Source organism: Vanessa tameamea, chromosome Z (genome assembly GCF_037043105.1).
Source record: "Vanessa tameamea isolate UH-Manoa-2023 chromosome Z, ilVanTame1 primary haplotype, whole genome shotgun sequence".
Lineage (NCBI taxonomy): Eukaryota > Metazoa > Arthropoda > Insecta > Lepidoptera > Nymphalidae > Vanessa > Vanessa tameamea.
The window spans coordinates 6,234,097-6,259,503 of NC_087341.1; the positions used below are offsets into that span (position 1 = coordinate 6,234,097).

The following is a 25,407-nucleotide window of genomic DNA, read 5'->3' on the forward strand; positions in this document are numbered from 1 at the left end:
TAAACACATTATTCTGCGCGCTTACTTTGCATATATTGGCTGAACCCTACGAGATAGATCAAGATAATGTACTACATGTATGTTTTGTACACCTTAAAAAGGTCTACAAAAAAGTCCGCGATGTGAGTTTATAGGTATGTCTATTCCTAAGGGATAGACCACAATAAATGTATTTTTGGCAATTAAGTAATATTAATATGGCCCTTTACATCATGTAATTTGAATGAATATTTTTGAATATATTACACAGATTACATACATTACATATAAATAAAACTATATTAATCATAAACTCTTAGTAGTGCACAATATAGGTAGCTGAGTTATTAGCAATTCGCATTAACTACGTAAAGCTAAGGTTTGTTTATCTTTTTTTTCTATTTCCATTGGAATAGGCTTTAGGTTCATTCAACCTTCAAACCGAAACAAAAAAGTACAAAGTATTGATGATGAGTGGGTAGCGCCTACCTATCTAGGTCTAAGGTCTCTAAGGTCTAGCCTTTGCACAAGTTACTATCTAGTAACTTGTACAACGGCTAGGCCTTTAACCTAATATTAATCAAGTCTTGAAACCGATTTCAAAGATGCCATATAATTGTTCTATTACTTATTTTATTTATCTACTTCCAGAGGTATTTAGGTATCCTGGAAGTCTATGCAAAATAAAACGTGATGCAATATTATAATAAGATCTATATAAATAATAAAAGCCATTGGTACTTACGATTGTTCGTCACTGGCATCTTCGAAGTCCTCCTGCAAGAAGATAACTTTAATTAGTATAAGGTACACTATTAAATTGGTGCTGGGTTTATGGATTATGTTTGCTGGTATTCGTTACTTTAGTCACTGTCTGATAGATCCAGGATATTTATATGCGTTGGCTTAATAAATTTACCACGGAACACGAATAATGTGTGTGAAATGTCAAATTGAGATATTTAACATTGACTATAATAAAATTATTATAAAAATTATAGAAAAAACGTTTACACTTATTAAAATGCCGTTTCACCGCCGGTTGTCAAAATTTCACGAGTGAGATTCGAAGCTGAGCCTGGTTTGATGCGGATACTTAAACGGAATAAATGTTTCAATAACGTAAATAAATAATCTCGGTTCGTATATTTCGCTCGTTACTATCGGTACACAAGTAACTAATGGCTATTGAGTTATGAGCAAAGAGCATTTCCTATAAATTTTTACAGCGACTTACGAATCACGAAGCTTTTATCGGGACGCTTTTGAATAAAAAAAATTAGCATTCGTATTCATCTATTTTTGTCTGAAAAGTTTTTCTAATCGAAAATTATGTGAGTTTGATGTTCCCTTTAAAGCTTTTATTAGCACCTAACTACGCCAGAAAAAAAAACCGCTCAAACCTAAAACTTTGGCAACACAAATGAAATAGATGTTAGTCACATGTCTCTATATAGATGTACCGACGGTTGACTGGAAGTCAAACTTCTAATGACTTGTGCTAGCAATAAAGTTAGAATTTAATTTAAACATGTATTTTTATAATACAGGTAAGATGACAAACAAATAAACCTCTAACCTAAACACGAAGATCCCAATACAGAAAATTCTAGTCTTTTGATAATACTTACATAATAAGCTTCTTTAGCTTGTTTAAATTTCATGTGTGTTATTATATACGCTTATTATGATATTTAGTATACTACAATGGTATAAGCGCCTCATTAATTATAATTTTCTTTATTTATTTACACTCATGCATAATAGATTTTTAAATATAAAATACAAAATATATTTAAAAATATAAAATACAGAGGCCAACCAGTGGCGGGAACAAGGTCCAAGCCACCAGTGGTCAGGGCCCCAGAGAGAGGAACTTCCTCACAATACGCGCCGTGCCGAGGAGTACTGCCTTCTGCATCAGGCCCTTGACCCAGCTGCCTAACGAGAGCCTCTTAAGGTGTTGGTCGAGGCTCTTGGCCATTAGGCCATTCGCTGAAACGACTATCGGCACAATAACTGCTGTATCCACATCCCACATGTCGACAACCTCGTGAGCTAAGTCAAGATATTTTATTTGCTTATCCTTCTCAGCCTTCACGAGATTCTCGTCATGAGGGATGGTGACGTCAACAATTATCGTGCGGCGCTAATTATTATTATTAAATACTAAATGTGCGTGAAGCGTCAGTACGATTTCAACTTATAACATTTGTTTTGCTGTGACGTCATAGAACTAAGATAAGTAAAGTTTCCAATCGTTTTGAAAATAAAATAAAATTTTTGAATCGTAATAAAATTTCGAAGTTAAATTCACCATATTGAGGTATAGTTTATTAGTAGTTTAAATTATAAATAGTTTCTTACTAAATATAATTTATAATAAAAACTCGACAGAGGTTAACTCGTCGTTGTGTAAATGCTAATTATCATGGTGATCGGTTGAATGGTAATAGAGTTCATGCTATCACTAAGACGCCATCTAGCGGCGAGCTGCGTATGAGTGAATAGTATAATAACCGTAAAAAATACATAAAGATGACAACTTTCGTGATAATAGGTTTAATATGTAATCCCAAGCAAATATAACAGTTGGATCACGTGATTCTTAATCAATGATTGCGAACATCTCGTGCTCGGAGGTGAAGGAAAACATCGCGAGAAAACCTGTGGTGCTATTACGGTTGTAGCATAGCAACTTTTGCTATCAAATATTTGTTGCGGATTGATATCAAATCAAATCAAACCGAATAATTATAAATCAGTATTATGGACCTATGCAGTAGCATAATACTTCATAATGCTGATTTATCGACTGCAACATTTATCAATCCGCAACAAATATTTGATAGCAACAGTTGCTATGCTGTAACCGTAATAACCCTGCTGTGTGTGTGGGATGACAATCTGTGACCTGTGTATGAACCCGCATTAGAGCAGCGTGGTGGAACAAAGCCCAGCTCCAAGTTCAAACATATTTATCAAATGTAGAAGCGGCCCAGTTACTTTTATAGAGTAATTTTCATTTTATATAAGTTAAGATCATTATTCAAAGAAGCTAAAACAATCCAATGAGTAATGCGGACCAATTAAGCCTTACAAAACCGTACGTGTATACAATTTGCTGCTAAAATAAAAATACATATGTATATGTCACCCAGAGTGTTTTGTGATACAGATTCTGATGACTGAAACTCACGAAGCGTTTTTCAATGATTCCCTAAGCGATTTATACCATATTCGAAAAAAATAGTGTTATTAAACACGGCCCCTTCTCGCGATCTTGCTTCCAAGTCTCACACTCTCGCTAAAATGCGAACTACTAATTAGTGCAGTATTGTTTTGTGGTTAGATAATCGTCATATTTAGGTACGCCTTCATATACAAATCGAATCGTATTAGTACACCTTGTAATTTTCTATCAATCAAAGGGAAATGATTTAGCTTAATATTTTATTATATTTAAAAGTATAATATTAAAAAGATTTAACGAGGGTTATTTTATGTTTCAAGTAATTTATCTCGCGATAAGCGGAGTGGGTTTGGGTACCAAATGTATAATTTGAAAAACATTTCTAGTAATTTCGTTTTATTTAATCAATGAATGCTTCAAAAATAACAAACAAATGCTTCATAAGTTTCACTTTTATGAATTACTTATAGTTATAATAAATGTACGAAAATTTGCGAACGAATTTATATGGGTATATAAAAATGATTGTTGGGTTATCTATTTGTGACTAAAAGACTTTGACACCGTTTGGCCGATCACCATAAAACTGACATACGAGTACAGAGCCATCTCAAGCTTTGCTGGGGCCCTGGGGCATATAATTACTAAAATTAAATATCTAGCAAAATATTTAACAAAACAACAATGAAACAATTCATACTACCTATAGAAATAATATAAAAAGTCTACCATATAGAAATAATTTGCTTATAGCCAGGCATTAAGTTTAGTTTCAAATAAACGGTGCAGTAATTTTCGTAAATTCTTAGGAATCTTATTGGTGGTACAAAAAATATATATAGCAATCAACATGTGAGAGAAAATGTTGGTTCTTTGGGCCCCTTCAAGATGGGGGCCCTGGGCACATGCCGTGTAATGGTAAAGACGGTAATGCTGACATGACATGACAACGCCTGCCGTGTTTTTCTAGTAATATGTCAAGTATAGATTTCAATCTATACTTGACATATTACTAGAAATAATAAAAAAGGGCAAATTAATTTAATACCCCATAATATATAATATTTCCGATTCTGTAAAAAGGTAGCTGTATTGTACAATCCTTAGACTGGACGCCCGCTCGACACTATCACGACCATGTCACAACATAAGCCTGAGAGCTTGTGTTGTAGGTACTTTGTTGACGGTCTTCCCCTCGTAGTAAGCCTAACCTTATTGCTGTTTAGCGATAACACTTTAAAATTATGAGTTGTTTTATTTTTTTTGAATACTAGCTGTGCTCGCGGATTTATCCGCTCATATTTCATTTTGTAACTGTAAGAGTCCTATTGTTACTGAAATAATATAAAATGTTTTTGCTGGATAATCGGTTCAACAGATTGAGATTTTATCTATTACAAACGAAAAAATCTTTATTTATAATATTATTTTGTATGACTCGGTCCGCTAGGGCCACGCTAAAATACTTTTTATTGTTATAAAAAACATCCTTCCTTAGTAAGTAGTTGTTTTCAATAATTCTTATACTGAAATACCATTTAAAATCCTTCTGCATAGGACTTCATAGGACTTTCTTACAAACTTCCAACCCCGTTTTACCCCCTTAAGGTGGAGTTTATGTTATATGTATTTTTGTCATATATGATCGTTAAATATCACGTCCTTAAATATCGATAGTATTCAGTTATGCTGTATAAACATATATAACGGAGCGTGGTTACTTTGGTTGTTGATTTGGATAATTAAGTAATCGAGTAGTTGGTTATAATATTTGATGGCTGATTTACTTTTAAGAGCGAGAACCCCGAATGGAGTTGTAAGTGTCATGGCAACGCGAGTCGTTATGTTTGGACAATCGCCCCGAAAGCGATTGTTGCAAACCCATTTGCTCTTAATCGAGATGAATTATTGTAATCTTTTGATACTTTAGTGGTGTACGATTATTGAATCAATTAATACAGTGATTAGACAATATTAAAAACGTTTTATTTTGTGAATATCTCCATTGCACGCCCACATAGTCTTCCAAATGTCGGATCAATCCCCGAACCCAACTGTTCGGCAGCCTGCTCCTCCGACATATAGATTAAATTACTTGGATCTTTCCTATTCTCTTTTCAGATGTTGAAGGAAGATAATAACCAAAAGGATCATTATCTATTTTGTAATATTGTTAAACTACTAAATATCTATTATTTTTTAGTCCAATATGTCATAGTAAACTTATTTCTTGTCAATTCTATTTGCGGATACCCAATGAAGAAGTTCAGCATACATTTGTGCTACTACGTTTACTTAGTTTGTTCTCTTAAAAGTCAATTCGAGTATAAATATCGCAATAATACTTAAGGGGTTTTCGAGAAAATTGATTGAAAATCGGTGAATATTTTCGAAATTTAGTTACAATAATCATTAGAAGTTTCTAAATACTCCAAAGATAACATATATCGTGGAATCACCACCGTAGAATATATATTGAAACTAAAATAAATTTAAACATCTATTACGTCGTCAATGCGCCACTAACTTTGGGAACGGCGATGTTATGCCCCTTACCTCTATAGTTACACTGGATAACTCATCTTTCAACCCGGAACACAAAAATATTTAGTGTTGCTAGCCGAATAAGTTATTTATGAGAGTAAGTAAGTAGAAATAAATTGCATTACGTAAATTAGGTTTATAATGTTAAGCTTACCAATTCCTCGAAATCATCTTCCTCTGGTTCAGCTCGTGGCGCTAATCCCGGCCCAGCAGGCTCGCGCAAGACGGCCTGCATAGTGATCGGCGTCTCGTGCAGCGCCATCTGTATTGACAAAAATACTGGTTAGGTTGGTGACACAGCTGGACATTTTCTTTTGTTGAATAGGAAATATGATTCACAGGACCTAAGATGCACATTGTTATCCAACTACACTCAAAAATGCTAAAACACGCCAAAACATACACGTATACGTGTACTGATTTCCACACGATATTCTGATTCACCCCACATACCTACTCGAGCTAAATTAAAAGATTGCCCAATATTTAATCCTGAAACCATTTCGTTAAAAATCCTTGTAAAATTAATTATATCACTAAGTCATATAAGAGTTACATTAATTGTTGAATTTCGTCTTTAATTTCATATTTTCTTTGTTTTTTTTTTATTATTATATTGAATGAGTGAATGAATGAATACTGCATATTATTACATTATAGGTCATTATTATTTATTGTTTGGTTTCATTTTAAGAAATAAAAAAACGGTAATTTTCCCTTTTTCAGTAAAGTTAGAAATAAGTTATTGTATAGCTAAATTAATATTTCAACTTTTCAATAGAAACTCTCGAAGTTCAAGTTGATCTTCGCTTAAGATAAATTTGGCCAGGTATTTGGGCTACAAGATTAGACGTTGTAAAAGAGTAACTACTGAGTTTCTTGCCGGTTCTTCTCGGTGGAATCTACATTCCGAATCTGTGGTAGCTTTACTTTAAATAGTTTGTTAAATGACGATTCAAAAGTGCTTGTAAAAGCCTACTTGAATAAAGTATATTTTGATTTGATTTGATTTGATAGAAGCAACAATCCTGCGACGATGGTTCACTAACCATTTAAAGTTTTAAAATTAAAATTTTAATTAAATGAACAAGATGTTAATTATGTTTTTATTTCGCAATTATAAATATTTCATTGTTAGCCTTTAGTTCTCAAGACTTATCTTTTAATTAGTTTCACATAAATAAACTCGAGGATGACTTGTTTATAAAATAAACAGCAACGTTTTATAGGTAAGGGATTCCAACGGAGTTCTTTAATAAATACTCATTAGAAGAGAATTCTGGATTAATTGAAGTGTACTTTCAATTTGTAGAACTCGACTATAAAAGGGCTGATAATATTCATGGCGGAGAATTTATGATATTGTGATCAGCTAGACTCAGTATATTGTGCAGATCCGTCTGGGGGACGAACACCGTCTCATTCTTTTTTCTACCACAAAATATTAATATACAGTATTGCCATACCGAGTTTGAAAGTTAAGTAAGCCGGTATAAAATCAAATCAAATTAAATTCCTATATTCAGTTTAGAAGCAATACACTTATCTATCGTCAAAGTAAACATTATCGCTATAGGTATATGTATGATTATTTACCTATATTCACTATCAATAAGAAATATAACAGTATATAACAGCTTATTAATCATGCATGCTAATACAATAGGAACATAAAACTAACGTTTGTCGCATCAATATTATAAATTTAAATAATCCTTGTTTTCAAAAATTTAATCCCTTATTTAAAAAGTAACATTAATCGTTTATATTTAAAAACATTTCTAAGTTTATTTAGTTACATCAATTTTTATACAAAAATTCAAAATCTATGAATACTGTATATTATTTATTTTGTATAGGAGTTTTTGCAGTTAGATAGTACAAAAAATATGTATCCTTATTTTAAGTATTGATCTACAGTAGTACCACTGTCAATTTGTAATAAAATTAAAAATTATCATTAAAATATTACATTCGAAATCAAAGTCCGTCTAAATTACAGTTCCCGTATAAAAAGCCAAAGATCGTGGCTGAAGGAACAGATATGAAATAACGATTAGAGTGAGCTGGCCGTGGAAACGCGAACTGTACACTACTAATACCTCCATTGTCCTGAGATAATTTTCAGGTGCTCTAGTACATGCCTAGTGAAGTGCTTACCTATATAATATATGATTAAAATACTACGACAGTAGTAGCAGTTCGTTCGAATTATATTTATTCCGGTACCTTTTTTAATTTTATTTTACGATGTTTTTTTTCAATAAAGACATAGATTATTTTTTTACAATTAGCATAATACGATTATAATAACAATAATCTTGGAAGTTAAGGTTCACATTCGCAATAATTGTGTATTTTTGTAAATATAAATCTGTCTGACTGGTCTTTTGACTGGTTATATTTATTTTCAAGAGTATATTATAAGTATATTCAACAAGTCAGGTCTTTTAAGGACATGGCTTGGAGCTTATTCCAGCGCGCTGTCGACTTCGTGTTTGAGGATATACTTATAGGCAGAATTTAAATCGAGACATTCCTTTTCGTTTTCTAACGATGTTTTCTTTCTCCACCGATCATCAAAATATAAAGACTAGTTAAGCTCGTGAAAAATCAGTGGTTCTTGTGCGGATTAGAAATGGCGGTCGTCGGATTAGCCATTTCGAATACCTATCTGTTTTTTCGGGTGATTTGATAGACGACGGATGTTTTATAATTCAAAACTATACATATTACAAGGTTTAAATATTAAATTTAAACTTAAGACACTATGTACAATGTGTTCAATAAATATTATACCAAATGAAAGAAAGTTAATAAATACAGAAAAAACTAATTAATTATTTTTTTTATCTTTAGCTAATATTATTCATGTATTGAACTGCGGGAAAATTTGGAACAATATAAAGAACTAAAAATAAAACTTCGCAATGCTTTATCAATTCGCCGACGGCCATTCGAATCAAAAGTATATAATTTTATTTAGAGTTAACGATGTTACGAATAGATATTAAATTCCATAAATATCAATAGAAAGTTTATTTTTGGTTAGCAAAGCGGCATTTAAAGCGTTAAATGTGCCTGATAGATCGATTCTGTTTTTTACGATTATTTGCTGACTACTACTGTCTGCGTCCGCGCAAATAATTTAAGTAGATACTGTATGCTGGTAGAAACTTTCAGTGCTTATATAGAATCAGAATGTTATATTTAATGATATGATTAATATAAAAAATTCAGGTCTTGACATTTTAAAATTTAGGAACATAGCAATTGAATTAATTCGCAAAGTTTTTTTGTCACGTTATTTTTATTTTAGTCGCAAAGTTTACAATTATAAATACCGTCAGAATTTTTAATATATTACAATTATTAAATAGGTTTTTAAGAATTATATTTATCGCAAGTGCAGGAAAATCTGAGAAGTTTAAAATGCCATTTCATTTAGAATAAAATTTGTATCTACATAATCGAATACAACGCGACTACAGCCTCGGGAAAACATAATTCAAATAATACATTTTCAGAAGACACGTGTTTTTCAAACTGTTTTTTTTTTAATATTAGGGGCTATGAAACGCGTCTCACGATGATATCAGGAAAATCATATTAAGTTAGTAGTCATGTACACATTATGTGATTAAAACGTCTTTTTTTTTTCTTAAAATTGCTTTGCAATTAAAACTAACTGATTTTTCATTGCAGTTTATCAAAATGGAACATTTTGTGTTAAGTGTAAGTATAAATTAATTATATTTTTAAAAATAATAAATTATTTTTAAAAAAAAGCGCGGCATCCCTTAATACGATATAATATAGCCGAAATATTTTCGCTTTTGCAAGTAATTATAGATATATATAAATATAAAAAAAAAACAAGGATTAAAATTACCTAAAATGTAAAAATAAATAATAAAGATACAATACAATGACTTGGTGCAAGGCTGTCTCGGTAGGTACCACATACTCATAAGGTATTCTGCCACCACACAGCAATATTTGGTATGTTAATGTTTAAAGGGTGAGTGAGCCAGTGTAATTACAGGCACAAGGGATCTTGGTGCCCATGGTTGGTGGCGCATTGACGATGTAAGGAATGGTTAATATTTATAACAGAGCCAGTGTCTACGTGCGTTAGTGACCACTCAACATCATGTGGTACAAATGGTGGTCCGCCAAACTATTACATAAAAAAAAATCACAAAAAAATGAAGTATGAGTCTGAGTGACGTCATTAACCTAAAACGGAGAGTTTATCCTCTTAAACCCTTGAATTTCTATCTTAGCTTTGCTTTTTTATATAAAAACTAAATAAATATGAAGAGAAACTTTATGGTCCCAAACGATACTTATTGTATTTAAACAAATGTTATTATAACTGTCATCATTTTAATTCGGAAAGGCAAATCATAAAATTTAGTAATTATTCCATATCAAGTGTTCGAAATTTTGAATTTCCAAAAAAATTAGGAATTTGAATTGAAAAAATTAAAATCATAAACGGGTTAAAAATTTATTATTAGTAAAATTAACGCCCGACTTAATTTAAAGCAATACACAACTACTGTTTATAAAAAAAAAAAAACATTTTATTGAAAGTTATGAGCGTGAAGTAATTATTAAAATGTAATTTTTGATTATTTTTGATAGGTTTAAAATAATTATTTTTAAAAAAGCTTCTAATTATTTACAGTGTTTTATGATATGTATGTACATTTTTGCCAATTGCCAAACCAAAAAATATATATTTGTAATGTTTTAACAAGATTATGACGCAGCCAGATCTTTACCGTCGGAGACTCGAACCGCCGACCGGATAGCGATAAGACAGCGGAAATAAATAATGATATATACTTACATCTCCGGCTGGATGCCCCTGACGGCGGCCTTGGGTTAAACGTATTAATTTATGAATATACATTAGAAACGTTTAATGTAACAGTAATTTATTAATAAACTTGTCACTGGAGTCACGCGAGCAATTCGTCCCGCTTCCTAGAACCCAATGTGAGACCTAAAGCTAGACCTGGCTATATATACTGCGTGTACACCGAACTCACACCCTAGCTCCATCATCCACCCTACACCCTTTCGCTAGTTACAGGACATATCAGAATATTAATTGTACACGTAAACCTAAATTTATAAAATGTATAGCGATATAAAAAAAATCAATTATATATTTATTTGTCTTGACGATCATGATGACAACTTATTGATAGATGAAATTGATCAGATAATCAGTATGTACATGTATTTGAATGTTGGTATATTTTTAAAATGTATTTATTTCTTATTTAAAAAATGTTTTTCTTTAATACTTAAAATGTAAAGCTAGAGTAAATTGTGGCTTTAAATATCCGACGTTCGTTAACGATAAGAATTGAATGTTGCATTAAGGCAATGATATATTTTGATAGCTATTTGCCTCATGAACGAGACATTGATGTTTCGAATAAATAGTAGTATATATTTAGTTTATTACAAACGTTTTGCTTATTTAATGTTTAGATGTTAGCTAATTTATTTACAGTCTGAACCATTTATAAGTTATTATAACAATTATTCATTTTAATATAATACATTATATACATTTAAATACATATAAATTTTCATTTTTTAATCAAATATTTTGTTCGTGACGGATCTAGTTTGATTAGATCTCTCGCAGTTTGTTTTAATATAGGTATATACTCAGGCGATATTGATGCATCGCTGTGAGCCGAAACTAGGTGGTCATGTAAAGTGCATACATATTATAAAATTTTGTTATGAGATTTCCGCCTCATTCCAATGGTACTGGGCGGCACGTGTTCTACCCGGGGAGGCGGCTGTTTGTGTTATGGAGAGTTGGGCGGACAGGCATCCTTTAAACACTAATTAGATGTCATGATCAAATAAACGTATCCGGGTCATTTTTTCTAATTTAGCTCATGTCTTGTGGTATCGATAATTATCGTGTTATACGCGTTGAGTGATTAATATTGAAAATACACATTGCAAACAATTACTATATAATCTACGGCTTACAAAATTAAAACACGTTTTATACATTTCGAAGATATAGATAATTTATATATTAAATTACTAAAATATAAAATTGAAGTAAGAGAAGATCAGCTTGATTGACAAAATAAGCGTATTAAGAGATCTTATTATCTAAGTGAAGTTTGATAATTAATTGAGACTAGAACGTTAATTAAGTTGCAACTAAGCTCATAATCTTCAGCAGGAGTAAGGATTCTAGAGACACGATAATACATTAAAATTGATTTTGATGCTATACTCTCTCCTTGATCAGAGTATATTCGATTGAACGTTTAGATATTCGAATAATATTGCACCCGGTAATTCGCAACGCATCCGATTTTTTTTTAAATAATAGAATTACAGATAAATTGATTTTGTTGATCTGTCTCTACTAGCTGTGATAATAATCAGTATTATGCGATGTCATCAGTCTTATAAGAACGAAATATACAAATATATATATAAAATAGTACTGGAAAAGATAAGAATAGGTGCAAAATAAAATTATTTTTTATAATAAATAATATTATTGATGCGAAGGGAGTTCAAGAAATGTAATTCAATAATATTCGTAGAAAAACGACGCTGACGAGCGGAAATGGAAGAATTACGTCTCATTTTAAAAATGAATTTATTGCTCTGTAAACAAGTCTGAATGATTTTCGGATGATTCATCTATTTGTGTTATTGTGATAATAGTTTAAAAATTAACTCTGTCGCTGAAGTTGTATTTCAGCAAGAATTTTTTCGAACGATTTTTTTAAATTTATTTTTATTTAATAATATTCGTATATCATTTTATTTTATTACTTTTTATGTTATTTTAATTTATCTTTCTGTCCGTGCCGTCGTGATATCATATTATTTATAATTTTGATTATAATATTTTAATGTGCCTGCATTGTATTGTCAGATCTGTATTTTATTAGATTCCGATCTATTTTCTTTTGTTGTCTGTTTGCTTGTCTTTTATAATAAATATGTTTTTAATTATTGTTATAAGACGTACCTAGATATACAGTGTGAATTTTTTGATGGGTGGTTGGTCAAGTCGGAATGTGGAGTAGTGAAAAATATTCAATAGAGTTTTGGAACCATTATATTTATATGCTATAGTAAGCCTATATCAGGTATTTTTTATCATTCCACAGTATGTAGGTAATTAGCATACGAATAATAAAAGTTTCCTATATTATGAATTTAGATTTGAACATTTGTTAATTGTCTTCAAACTGACAGAAACATTTGCCCTTACAATTATTATAAAAATAGACTTTGTTTTTCATCTCCAGCTCGACCCGGCATATAGTTAATATTTATTTACTTATAAACGTATACGTCATAATAAATAACATGAAGATAACTTCTTCAATAAACATATGTGATTGTCTTTATTTTACTCGTATTTGTGAAATATTGCATCCGACGTACTTGAGTGTAGATGCAATCCATTGTTCGATATGAGAGTATGTTCATATTATATAAAAATTTTGTTCTACAGTGGTTAAAATCAATTCAATATTTAATATCAAAAACAATATGAGTGATACATAAGTATCGTAAGATATTATAAGATTTTCAATTCAACATTATCGTAATTATTAAAAAATCATTTTAAACAAAGAATTATAATTATATTCCGTTATTAATACCTGTTTAAGTTGTTTATATTACTAGATAAAATATAGTATAACATTATTTCTGGGATTTCAGGTAGTTTTGTTGTACATATAACACCTTTATAAAAGGAAAGAAAGGTTTAATTTAATCGAAGTGCATTATAATCATATTTATAGCAGTTATAATAAGCTAAAACTAATCGTTTTATTTTTATTGCCAAGTATTGCTATTTTAACTGTAATTTAAAATTTTTGTCAAATTTGTTATCCGTATTGAAGTATTATTTTACGAATATTTCAATTTACAAAATAAGAGCATGCAAACATGCAAATGTGACTCGACAACTGTATTGGGTTGTCCATAGAGATCTATCAAACAGTAATGACATCGATACGTTCAACGTCGAGTGCATGACTTGGGAAACTCCCACAAAGGGACTACACCCAAGCGGACTGTAAAATATACATAATATGTCACCCAACGTTACAACCCACGCCACGCCCAACCTGCAACACAAAGCCATAATTTCACTCAAACTAATATCGATATGACATTATATTCACGTTTGTGGTTGCCAAGGATAAACATCATTAAAATTAATCAAACAAAACTTTCACGATCACCGATCGAGCCCCTACCACATAATGCTTATGAACCTGTCGTCCAAATTAGTATCGACCTATAATTTTGTTTGTCTTATACGAGTTTAATTTAATCGTAAACATACATATAAAATCACCGTGATAGCAATTATGGACACAAGGAAATATAACATATTTGACGGTAGCAAAAATTACGCCGTTCCCTATCCACCGTCACGTGAACTATTTGCCTGTAAACCTCCCTAAAATAAATTAAAATAAAAAAAAAAAATAAATAAAAAAATAAATAAAATAAATAAAATAAAAAAATAATAATAAAATAAAAACAATAAGTCCGCACCAGGGTTCAATTTCAAAGGCAAAGCTTATCCGACACTGCATAGCGTATGTAATTAATATACTTTCGGTATTCCCCTGCGAAGTAATTAAGTGCCAAGTCGTCTTTGATGTCGAACGCAATTATATAGGCAAGTGTAAAAAAGTTGTTACAAGCAAATGAGATTTGTAAAAGGGGAGTTCCGCGTTTAAATTGTCGATTATAATCAGATTATCTTTGTTTCCTGACATTTGAAACCTTCCGTAATATACGTACGTACCTATCAAGTCGAAGTCAAAAATCTTTATTCAATATAGAAAATATTTACACTTGCTTATTGATAGTCAAAAATCTACCACCTGAGAAGAACCGGCGAAAGAAACTCAGCGGGATATATATATATTTTTTTTTTCATTTTACATGTACAATAATAATTATATTTTAGTTATTTGAAACAGCCTGGAGGCGATCATTTCATTACCAAGGTGTGCAGTCAACTAAAAAGTCATTAGTGTTGTAATATCCTTTAGCACACAAACGCTCTTTAACGATTCTTTTGAATATTATAATTGTATACTTTTGAATGTTTTCTGGGATATAAGAGCAAGATTATTTTTTACTATTATTGAAATTTCAGCAGCCTATTTTAATACTGTCTTTATTGTTTAATCTTAACTAGCGACTGTTTACGGATTCTGTTAAATTATATATTTAATACTAGTCTATGCCTCTCTAAGTATGTTTAAATGAATTTGTGAATGTCTGATACGACCCCTCGCCGCCTATTGTATTTTGATGTTTGGATTATGCTTCTAAACTTGTGAAATATTTAGGTATGCCATGCTAAGAACGTCGAAATTTGACACACAGGTTTCTTATAAAATTATTATGATGTTAATAAAAACGTCATCAAAAGACAATTTTAACTTGTAATGTACACGTAAAATAAATACCTTTTAAATTTTCACGGTTTATAGCAGTATCATTTTTTTATTCAGGTAAAAATATATATGGCTAAGGTGACAACAAAAAGTTGAACGCTAAACAGCTTTGGTATTGACAATCGCAACAAAACCATTAAATCCGGCCAGCCTTTGTAACGTGAGTGCATGTCAGCCTGTACGTCGGTCGCCGGCATGGACGGCTTTTGTAGTTCTCAACGCCTCGAACCTGTTAAAACTTGTGTCAAAAACAGACATGTCGCTTTACCTTATTTAATAACGAACAATGTACTGGCGTGGAAATCTTTCACATGGCGAAAATATTGACATTAAATGCACTTAGAGAAAAAAGTTAAGTTAGTATTGTATGTGTTGTATTGTAACGACCAACTATTTGGGTGAAACTATAATGTGGGATCGATGGTGAAGTCTAAGATCACATCATATAGAATATCTTTATGTTAATGTTATTCGTTTCATTAATAAAAATGTTTCTTTTTTTTATAATTGTCTTTAATCTAAAGTTCTCCATACAATATCTTAATTGCTATATCAGCCTTATAGACACAGTTTCATTAAATTGTACTACATGTTTAGAGTATCAAGAATAATTTAAAATCGTTTACGTTCATAGCGTCGTTATGCAACAAAAACCTCTGAAATGCAATTCTGCAAACATTTTTTTTTTAAATCATATATGACTCGCCTCAAATGTCCTATTTATACCTTTTAAAACATTTTTATGCTTAAAATAACATTTGTAGCAAATTTTAATGACGATCGATAATTAATAGATAATTTCACATGTGTCATTTTCTAAATCTGAAGAGCTATTTATTCTATAACAATAAAAAAACTTAAAATTCACCGTTAGCCACTAAAATAAAATGTCTAACAGCTATGCACCATAAAATAAAAACTATAAACTAATTAATGAATTTTAATTTTCAAAGGATTATTACATGAAAATAACGTATCACAATACATATATCGGGGTTAAACATTTCATGAGTGGAAATCGAACTGAGTTCTTTCACAATAGCTGGGATAAATTCGGGAGTAAGCGTTGTCGCTGCTTAAGGCGTACATGCATAATTATTTATATTAGTAATAATTGTTTTTTGCAACGAAATGGATTTGCTAAATATTATGTCGATTAACGTATACATTAAATAAGTGTTTACGTAACTTAAATTAAGCATATTTAGTCATCGCGCCATTTTAGTTTGGAAAAAAAAACAGTATTCGCTTATACTATAATTTTAGCCATACACTTTATGTTCATTATATAAGATAATTCATTAGTTACGACACCAAGCGGCTTATCAAAAGATATTCCTTATTTAATAAAAATGAATCATTAAAAAAATCACACATTTTTTTATATTATTGTAATAAACTAATGTTTTCTAAATTAAAAGTATACAAATCGCAAATTAAAATATATGAAATAATATTAATCTGCAGTAATAAAACATGTTACGTTGCAGTTTTTCCTCTAGACTGTAAAGTTACCTATTCCGCTGATAAGACTTTCACTCTAAGACTTCCACACTTTAAGCTGATTTTATATAAAACATAACAGACAACTTTACGAAAGAGCTTATAAATTGCTTTAACAGAACTCTTGACTTGGACAACCCTCGCGCTTTCGAGCTCTCTTTATTCAGTTTGAGTTCCGAGTATTTGTACTGGCAAAAATTTTATGCGATGCTTCTAGTTTTTCTAATCTTTAGTTTTTAAAGTTAAATATTATACTTGTGAACTATTTTCTTAACACAGCGTTCAATAGGTATTTCATAAAAACGCATAAATATTATAAATGTGCCCTCAATCGATCAAAATATATCTCGAATCATCGAACATATCGATGTTAATATTATAAATGCCAAAGTAACTCTGTCTATCTGTTACTCTTTCACGGCTAAACTACAGAATCGAATTAGATGAAGTTTGGTATAAAGCTATTGTAGAGCCGAGATGGCCCACTGGTTAGAACGCGTGCATCTTAACCGATGATTGCGGGTTCAAACCCAGGCAAGACCCACTAAATTTTCATGTGCCTAATTTGTGTTTATAATTCATCTCATGCTCGGCGGTGAAGGAAAACATCGTGAGGAAACCTGCGTGTAACTAATTTCAACGAAATTCTGCCACATGTGTATCCACCAACACGCATTGGAGCAGCGTGGTGGAATATGCTACAAAATTTATCCACGAAGGGAGAAGAGGCCTTAGCCCAGCAATGGGAAATTTACAGGCTGTTACAGGACAGTACACAGTGGTATAAAGCAAGCTTGAACTACAGCGAAGGGCATAGGCTTCATACTTTTTATGCTTGACATCTGACGATGAACCTCTAAAACGCGAGCTAAGATTCGTGAAAAAACTATTAGAATATATAGCTCAAATTTAAAAAGACCATATTTCATATAATATAAAATCAGCTAATGTTTTACCTGTTAAGTTGATTTCGTTTTGCAAATTATTAGATATACGCCGCTTGGAAGTAGAATACATTGGAGTGGGTCCGAATAATAAATATGTAATGTGTTGAATTTTGTTTTTTTATGTACAGAGCTAGTTTTAATTACTCTTTGTTTGTTAATAAAGAATAGATAAGTATCATAAAGTCGTTTATTGCATGAAAATATTTATTTATTTTATTAATTAACGACTAGGAAACGACTAGGACAAGTCGAATGTTTTTTCTCTAACATTTGTGAATTTTTGGGCATTGCTCAGCTGTATTCCATTTAATACATGAAAAGACACTTAATGTCTAAATGAAAAACTACTAATCCTATAAACATAAATCAGAAGATACATTACGTTTCGGAGAAGCTTTAAATATATAACATTATGATATACGTAGATAGATGTGCTACGCAATTTCACCTGCTTTGAATTTATACAATTGACGTGACACCCTTGAAGTTCAGGTATTCGTATATTTATTATATAGAAAATTTTGTTTTTAATGTACAAGAAAATAGGTATGTCCATTTTATGAATAATGATACGAACTTATATGAATGAATACCACGCTATTATATAAGAATTATAAATTAATTTATTTACATAAAATTGTTGTTATTTTTGTGTGCTCAATAAAACTGTTTGTATTCTGAGTAAAATAATGTAATTAATTCGAAAATAATGATTCTTTAACCAAAAACAACTCCTCTAATTATACGAGTTATTTGTATTAGGTAGGTTGTTAATGAATACGTTAATAAAATAATTTACGTGAATGATAGTTTTAAACCGCTTTGTGTTTGTACGGGCTTGACTGTTTTGTAATCTTTCATTTTTTCAACTACTATCTTGAGTTCAAGATTGCACAATTGGTCATAAAATATGATACAAATGTATACTTTTTTGCTCATTATTTATATATTTCTTAATTTCTTAAAAGTATCAAAATATACTTAGGTATATTTATCATAAAAATAAAGTTCATAGTTCTTTGTCTAATAATATGTGCCAAAATCCATCCTAATCTATCACGAGATTTAATAGATATCTCTTTTACAAACTTTAAACTGTTAAATTCACTTTCGCCTCTATACGCGGTGCCCACGTGTACAACTGTGGTTAATATTTCCATTTTTTTTAAATATTTAATACTTAGAGCTAACTTCAAATCACTTAATAATATATTCCAACAACGATATTATATAAAAAACAAAATATCATTTGAAGTAAATAAGTGGAGTAGTATATTATAACTCGAGTCACTGGCTAAGTCTGACAAGTCCAATAAAACCATATTACATTAACTTGAAGCTCAAGAGAGTTATGAGGTTATGAGGTAAGGTGAGGTCCTTAGGTTATTGGAGAAAATATTATAGTAACGTCTTGTGAAACAATTTTCAATACTTCAATAGTGTACTCGCTAGAAATAAAAAAATTAAAATTAATTCAGAAAAACAATTTAATAGAGGACCGTAAGCTAGTACATAAAAGAGTAGATGAAACTATTATTATAGGAGTGAAAACTTGCCTATGTGTTATGGCCAGTGGGGGTGATCGATCGGTTATCCCGACTTTTCACCCTTCCCTCACACGTGCATTAATTACACAGTATGCGAACACGACTCGGTTGAATAGATTCAATTAATTATTTCGAAATTCAAATCGATCATCATTCATGTCAATTATATTTATAATTTAACGACTAAGATAGATCCATATCTTGAAAGCTGAAATTTTATTTTTACAAGTATACGGATTTACTATTATAATACGGATGTTTTATTCTATAATTTTTTTTAAATCAATTTTGTAAACACTTATTTACACTTAGAAGGTATGATAACTTTCAGCTCACTATTCAGGCGTAAAAACTAACTTTACTTCAAAGTTTTATTTAACTTCGAGGGTGTTGTCAATTCTTAGTAAAACTTTTTCTTAAAGTTTGTCTCGTTCGAGAACTTCTTGCTCGAGTGAACATGTGAGATTTCTTTCATAAGAATATGCAAGATTAATGAATTTCGAATCAAAACAAAATTCTTTATTAAACATAGCATAGCAGTATTATACTTGCTCATTCTTTGTCAAATTATACACTACCCGTTCGAAAAAGAAAATACTCTGAACTGAGATGAACCGGCGAAAGATATTCAGCGCTTTTTTGTCGCTTTAAAAATATTCAATGTAACAAAGAAATAGCTAAGAGGATCGTTTTCCAAGGCTCCCAAAAGAGGCATTTTGAATGCTCTCTGGCATCCCGTTTTAAAACCAAATGATAAGCTTTTTGTCGATCATTATATTCGGTTGCATAGAGTCAGTAAGCTGACTCTATGCAGTCGATTAATAATAACTAAATAAACTTTGGCGCTCTACGAAATATTAACCTTTTCTTACAACGTCAAGGCGCCAGCGCCACCAACCTTGGGAACTAAGATGTTATATCCCTTTTGCCACACACTGGCTCACTCACCCTTAAAACCGAAACAAACAGAGCAATACTAAGTATTATGCTTATTTGGCTTTATATTATGAGTGGGTATCCTAACATACTGTTCTACTGTTTTCGTTAAAATTGTTAAAGTACATTTTGAAAAGTTTAGTTTTTCCTGAATATGTAGATAATTTAAATCAAGGACAAATATGTAAAGAAAAAAAAACTTAAAAGTATAATTATATTTAAAAAATAAACTAAAATGCAACTTGGTAACGGCCAGCAAATCAAATACGACGGCGTGTTAGATGACATTACACCGTGTCCCCCGGGCGCGCACGGTCTCCCCACGGTCTACACCACCGCTGTACAGACATTGCATCCAATTAGCAAAACATCGAAAAGCAGTAATTACACAATGTGTGATGTGGTTTCGCGGTCGGCTGCGTAATTAACGGTATATACAAAAATGACGTTAGTTTATTTACCTTTAATATTTATATTGTTACCCTTTTAAGTCAAAGCTACTATGACTTCATTATTGCTTGCGTTTTTGTTCATTTATTTTTCTTTTTAAATATTTATTTTTTAAGTTTTTCCACAAACGAGTTGTATCGTGCCTTTGGTGAATCTAATCTATAATTTTATTTGGATATTTCTTTGTGTGACTGCCTATTTTAGTACTACGCTGTTTAACATTTTAAGTTTGACAATTGTCTTTTTTTCGATATATGGTGTTCATAAGAAATTTAAATGTCTATCTGCAAAGAAGTCTGATATTCCAGACGGACATCTGGAATGTGCCCTTGACGGGGTGCAAATATCTTTTTATTTGTATTGAAGGAATATGAAGAAAGCTCTTCAAGAAATAGATATACGTAGTTTTGGTACAATCAGTACAATCAGGCCTAATATTACCAATCTCCCATAACCGAGAAACAGTCAATAAACTATACTTCATGTTTTTTTAAATATTCCGGAATAACAAAGACATATTAAAATAATTCTGGCTTTAATATGACTAATAATAATATGACTTTTTAACATAAGTTAAACGTTTAAGTTAAGTTAAGTTAAAGTTAAAAGTTTGAAGGATCTTAGTTCATAAGTTTGGTGGCTCATTTATAATACAGGAAGGAATCATTGTTTCTTACCGTGCCTATGGTCTATGGTAATGCCTATGCTCGGCGGTGATCACTTACCGTCAGACTAGTAAATGGAACATCGTTTTGCAATCCTACCGTCTGATTTTAAATTATTATATTATATAACCCATTTCCCGTGTGTTATAAAAAAAACTAACTCGCTGTTAACGCATTAATACCTTGTACCTTTTAAGAGAAAAGGAGTAATAAATAGTTTCTTCCAATTAATAAATCAGATACAATTAAACTGTGGTTAATTTTTGTAAGGAATAGTGGAAGTTGGTTCGGAATAGAAAGGGGAATGTATCATTACCGCTATAAGTCGAATTGACCCGCTGTTTACCCTTCGAGATAATAGTTTGTACTGAAGATGAAGATAGTCTTTCAAATCAAATCAAATCAATTTTATTCAAGTAAACTTCACAATGAAGCGTTTTAGAATCGTCGATATTTAAACACTGCCACTGTTTCGGAAAGTAGCTTCCAGCGAGAACTGCGTACAATGCTGTTTTTTTACAATAATTAGTGTCCTGTGATGGAACCCGAGTCTAAATCCAGGCGTTTTTTCTAAAAAGTATTATTTTTATGAATAATAACATTTATTAATTAATTTAGTCTTAATAAACCTTTTAAATTTAGTAAATGGTAAATTGACTATATGTACGATGTCCTAGCAATATGACTGTCGTATTCAAGCAAACTTCATTAATATTACTTTAATGATAAGAATTTCTAGCTAATTATGTGTAATTTGATCTTCGTCTTGAATCTTGTAAAACGACGGTACAAAAGTGTTCATATGGGCTCTTTCCTAACCTTCAAGTCTCTATGCATTACAAATAAAGATATTGATTATTTAAGAAACTTGTTTTTCTTTTTTATTATATTATTTTACTGGTTTAGTTTATTTAAACATTTGTCTTTGTGTGGGCTATTCACCAAATTAAACCATTGTAACTCAATCTCTATAGACCTTTGTGGTTTTTTTTGTTTAGTATTGCTCTGCTATTTCTGAATTGAATTCTAATACATTTTGTACACAAATATCTACAACTACTAAATATTTTACATCTAATGATATTCTTATTCTTAAATATGAAGAAATATTTTAAAGTGTGTAAAATGAATGTGCATTCACTTTAATAAGTCTTGCATAAATTGATTACGAAAACAGTTAAATTTTCTAAGCTAATTTTTAATAACACAATACTTATAATAGGAACAGTAAAATCGCTGGAAACTTACACAAGACTCCCTATACGAGACGTTGTCGTGGCAACTAATGCAGTTTTAATTAGCTCGTCATGTATTAGTATTTTGATTTACGCTATTGTAATATCGTGTCTTTGACCTCATTGAAATATTCTTCGATCTTATCAACCAAGTCTTATTCAAACGATATTTCTATTGACTTAGGAGAAATTATATGATGTAGGACAAGACAGAAAACGATCGGTAAAATATACTCTCGAATTCCTAACGGATTAGTTATATAACGGATGAAATACCGTACACACGTGTATGTAATAGATACACATATTGCAATTAAAAAATCCTTTATTATTACGTACTAGTAAACCGACACGGTTTCACGAGGGTATATTTTAAGGGTCTGTATACAACTTTCAGATTCAAGAACAAACCTTAAAAGAAAAAGTTCTTTTTTTCTGGCTAGTAAAGTTGAAATTCTCGCCGTTTTTTTTTGTCTCATAGCTATAAGCCTCATAAAAAATCTTTTAAATGCATTTAATATATTTAAGGTTGGTAAATCAAGTTTACTCATATTTTTTCTAAGACTAGCAAGTGTTGATATTTAGCATTGTATATATTGCTATAATACATATTTTGTAAAAAGCGATAGTTAATTTTAAAGATTGTATTTAAGATCCGGTTATTTGTTGGAATAGTAAGTTTCTCCATTTCTATTGAAATGATAATATGATGATGATTTGTAGTGCGAGACGAGAACGCGACGCGGCGCGAGCGCATACGCCCGGCTACAGAGAAAGTGAGAAGTGCTTCGTCACAGCGCGTCCGGTCGCTTTCACTACCGTAATATTAACTCTTAAACACATGTTGTCTCATTCATGTATAAAAATAAAAACAACGCATAATACTTTAAGACTTATGTTTTACATCATATTTTCGATTAAGGAAATCTTTACAAGATCCGCTTTTTGAACAGCGTGTATTAGAGTCTATTGTTATTCAACTATTCGGAAATCCTTATAGCAGTCGTTTATGTAAGTCTTCATATGAAGAGAGTTCTTTAAACATTTTGTAAGGCATTTTGCACTGTAAACCAATATTAGTACCTCATACCATCTTATCGATCTTGTGATGTTCAATGGAACAATATTACGTTAGTCGAAGAGTATTTGTTTTAGTCGAAACTTACGATTAAGCTTATTAAATTAAATGTATTAAATGAAAAAAATTATGAGTATTTACGTCGAATTTTTAATTTAAACAAATGATTGATTGAATGAAAAATTATTTATTGACGCTAGTACAGAAAAAAATTACGTTTATCGCAATCTATAATTAATACATTAATAATTGTTAATAAAGACTCTTGTTCATAATTTCGAAAACGTACGGTCAAATGGGCCACCTGATGGTGAGTGGTCATAGAATACTACCATAGAATTTCTAACCAATTGATTTTTTTTTGGTATACTTATTTCCTGGGTGTCGAAGAAAAATGTTTTCTAAAATTTATAACCATAATTAATAGAATATATGCGAAAGTGAGTTTGTTTATTTGTTACGCTTTCACGCATTAACTTCTCAGCCGATCATTATAATATTTAGAACACACACACACGATAGCAGGGGTGCAGAAAATACCTAAAACTTCCCCTCAAAACGCAGAAGCAGCCGAGGGTGGATACTAGTGAATTATATGCATTGAACAACAAACATTCCGGATTTAAAAGAACAGGGTTGTTTATTGTAAGTGTATAATTAAATATAGAATCTCTGACATTGCTTATCGATCGCGACTACAACTAATCCCTTTGGTTCATGTTACACACACAGCGGAAAATCAGCAATCTAATGTTTTCAGCACTTTATTCTTATCATTTAGAGTAAAAAATCTAAGAGCCCACAATTGGGCAAACGCCATTCGAACAAGTAATCAAATTAAAGGTTTTCGCTTAGCATATTTCAACTTTTTAGTCAACAGATAGGTACTTATGTATTAATTTATTTCATTTTAGCTTATAAATATCACATTAGTTATATTTAAATATAAAACTTGTTTTGTGGCAAGTTGTTTAAGAACAGTTCGCTGTAGGATAAATATCCTTATCGCATCAGCTCTTTACGCAATCAGGACATTCGAGAAAGGATTGAATTGAGCAACTTACCTACTTGTATGTACTATAAATAAGATTCATCATTCATCACCAAAAATACAACGACCTCATTAAATAATCGGTTTAATAATTAATAATAAAAAAAAATGTTTAGTACAATTTAAAACCACATACATAATATGCCTACTTAATCGTCTCATCTTGTTATCTGCTATTTTAAGTATAAATCTAATTATTAAAACACAGTACATACGCAGTCTAGAAATGTATTTAAGATTATACCAATAATATCATTGGATTTTGAAAAATATGATATGTGAGCAGTGAGGACGAAGAGTACATTTAAAAACAATATATTTATCCACTTACCTAGTTAATCGAAGGTCACACGTACACAACTACGCTACTTGAGGCTCATAAGCCGACCGTAGGAAAACGCCGCGCCCGCGCTTACTAGCAGTAAGATCTCTTGGCAGTTCGCACTGACAGTGACATTTCTTTAAATGGCAACTCTATGTGCATTTTGTATGTTAGATATAACTAAAGAATATATCTTGATATTATTATCTATGGTATAGTATAGCTAATTGTTATCTGTAAAGATACGAGTCAATATTTAAGCGATCAATTGTATTATTGATACTTGTTTTTGATGTTAAAAATAATATATGGCGCATCTTACGAGTAAGAGCTATTCGTATGCCATGACATGTGTATGTTGTTATATCCTCTCTTTGCCGTCGTTCACTACTCCCATTTACGTGACATATGTTCTACATCTTGTCTACATATTAATTATTATAATATA

At 31.0% G+C, this 25,407-nt stretch overlaps 1 protein-coding gene across 1 annotated transcript in view; it reads right to left on the minus strand.

Annotated features, from left to right (window-relative positions):
* The window catches only part of LOC113395929 (tetratricopeptide repeat protein 39B-like), a 34,626-nt gene extending 9,534 nt beyond the window's left edge, over positions 1-25,092 (minus strand). Inside the window, exons 1-3 of the mRNA XM_064220312.1 lie at positions 24,969-25,092; positions 5,871-5,978; positions 725-756 (exon numbers count right to left, since the gene is read on the minus strand). Coding sequence (XP_064076382.1) covers positions 725-756; positions 5,871-5,978 — 140 coding nt within the window. The 5' untranslated portion in view covers positions 24,969-25,092. The remainder of the gene's footprint in view (positions 1-724; positions 757-5,870; positions 5,979-24,968) is intronic.
* Positions 25,093-25,407: the final 315 nt, after the last annotated feature.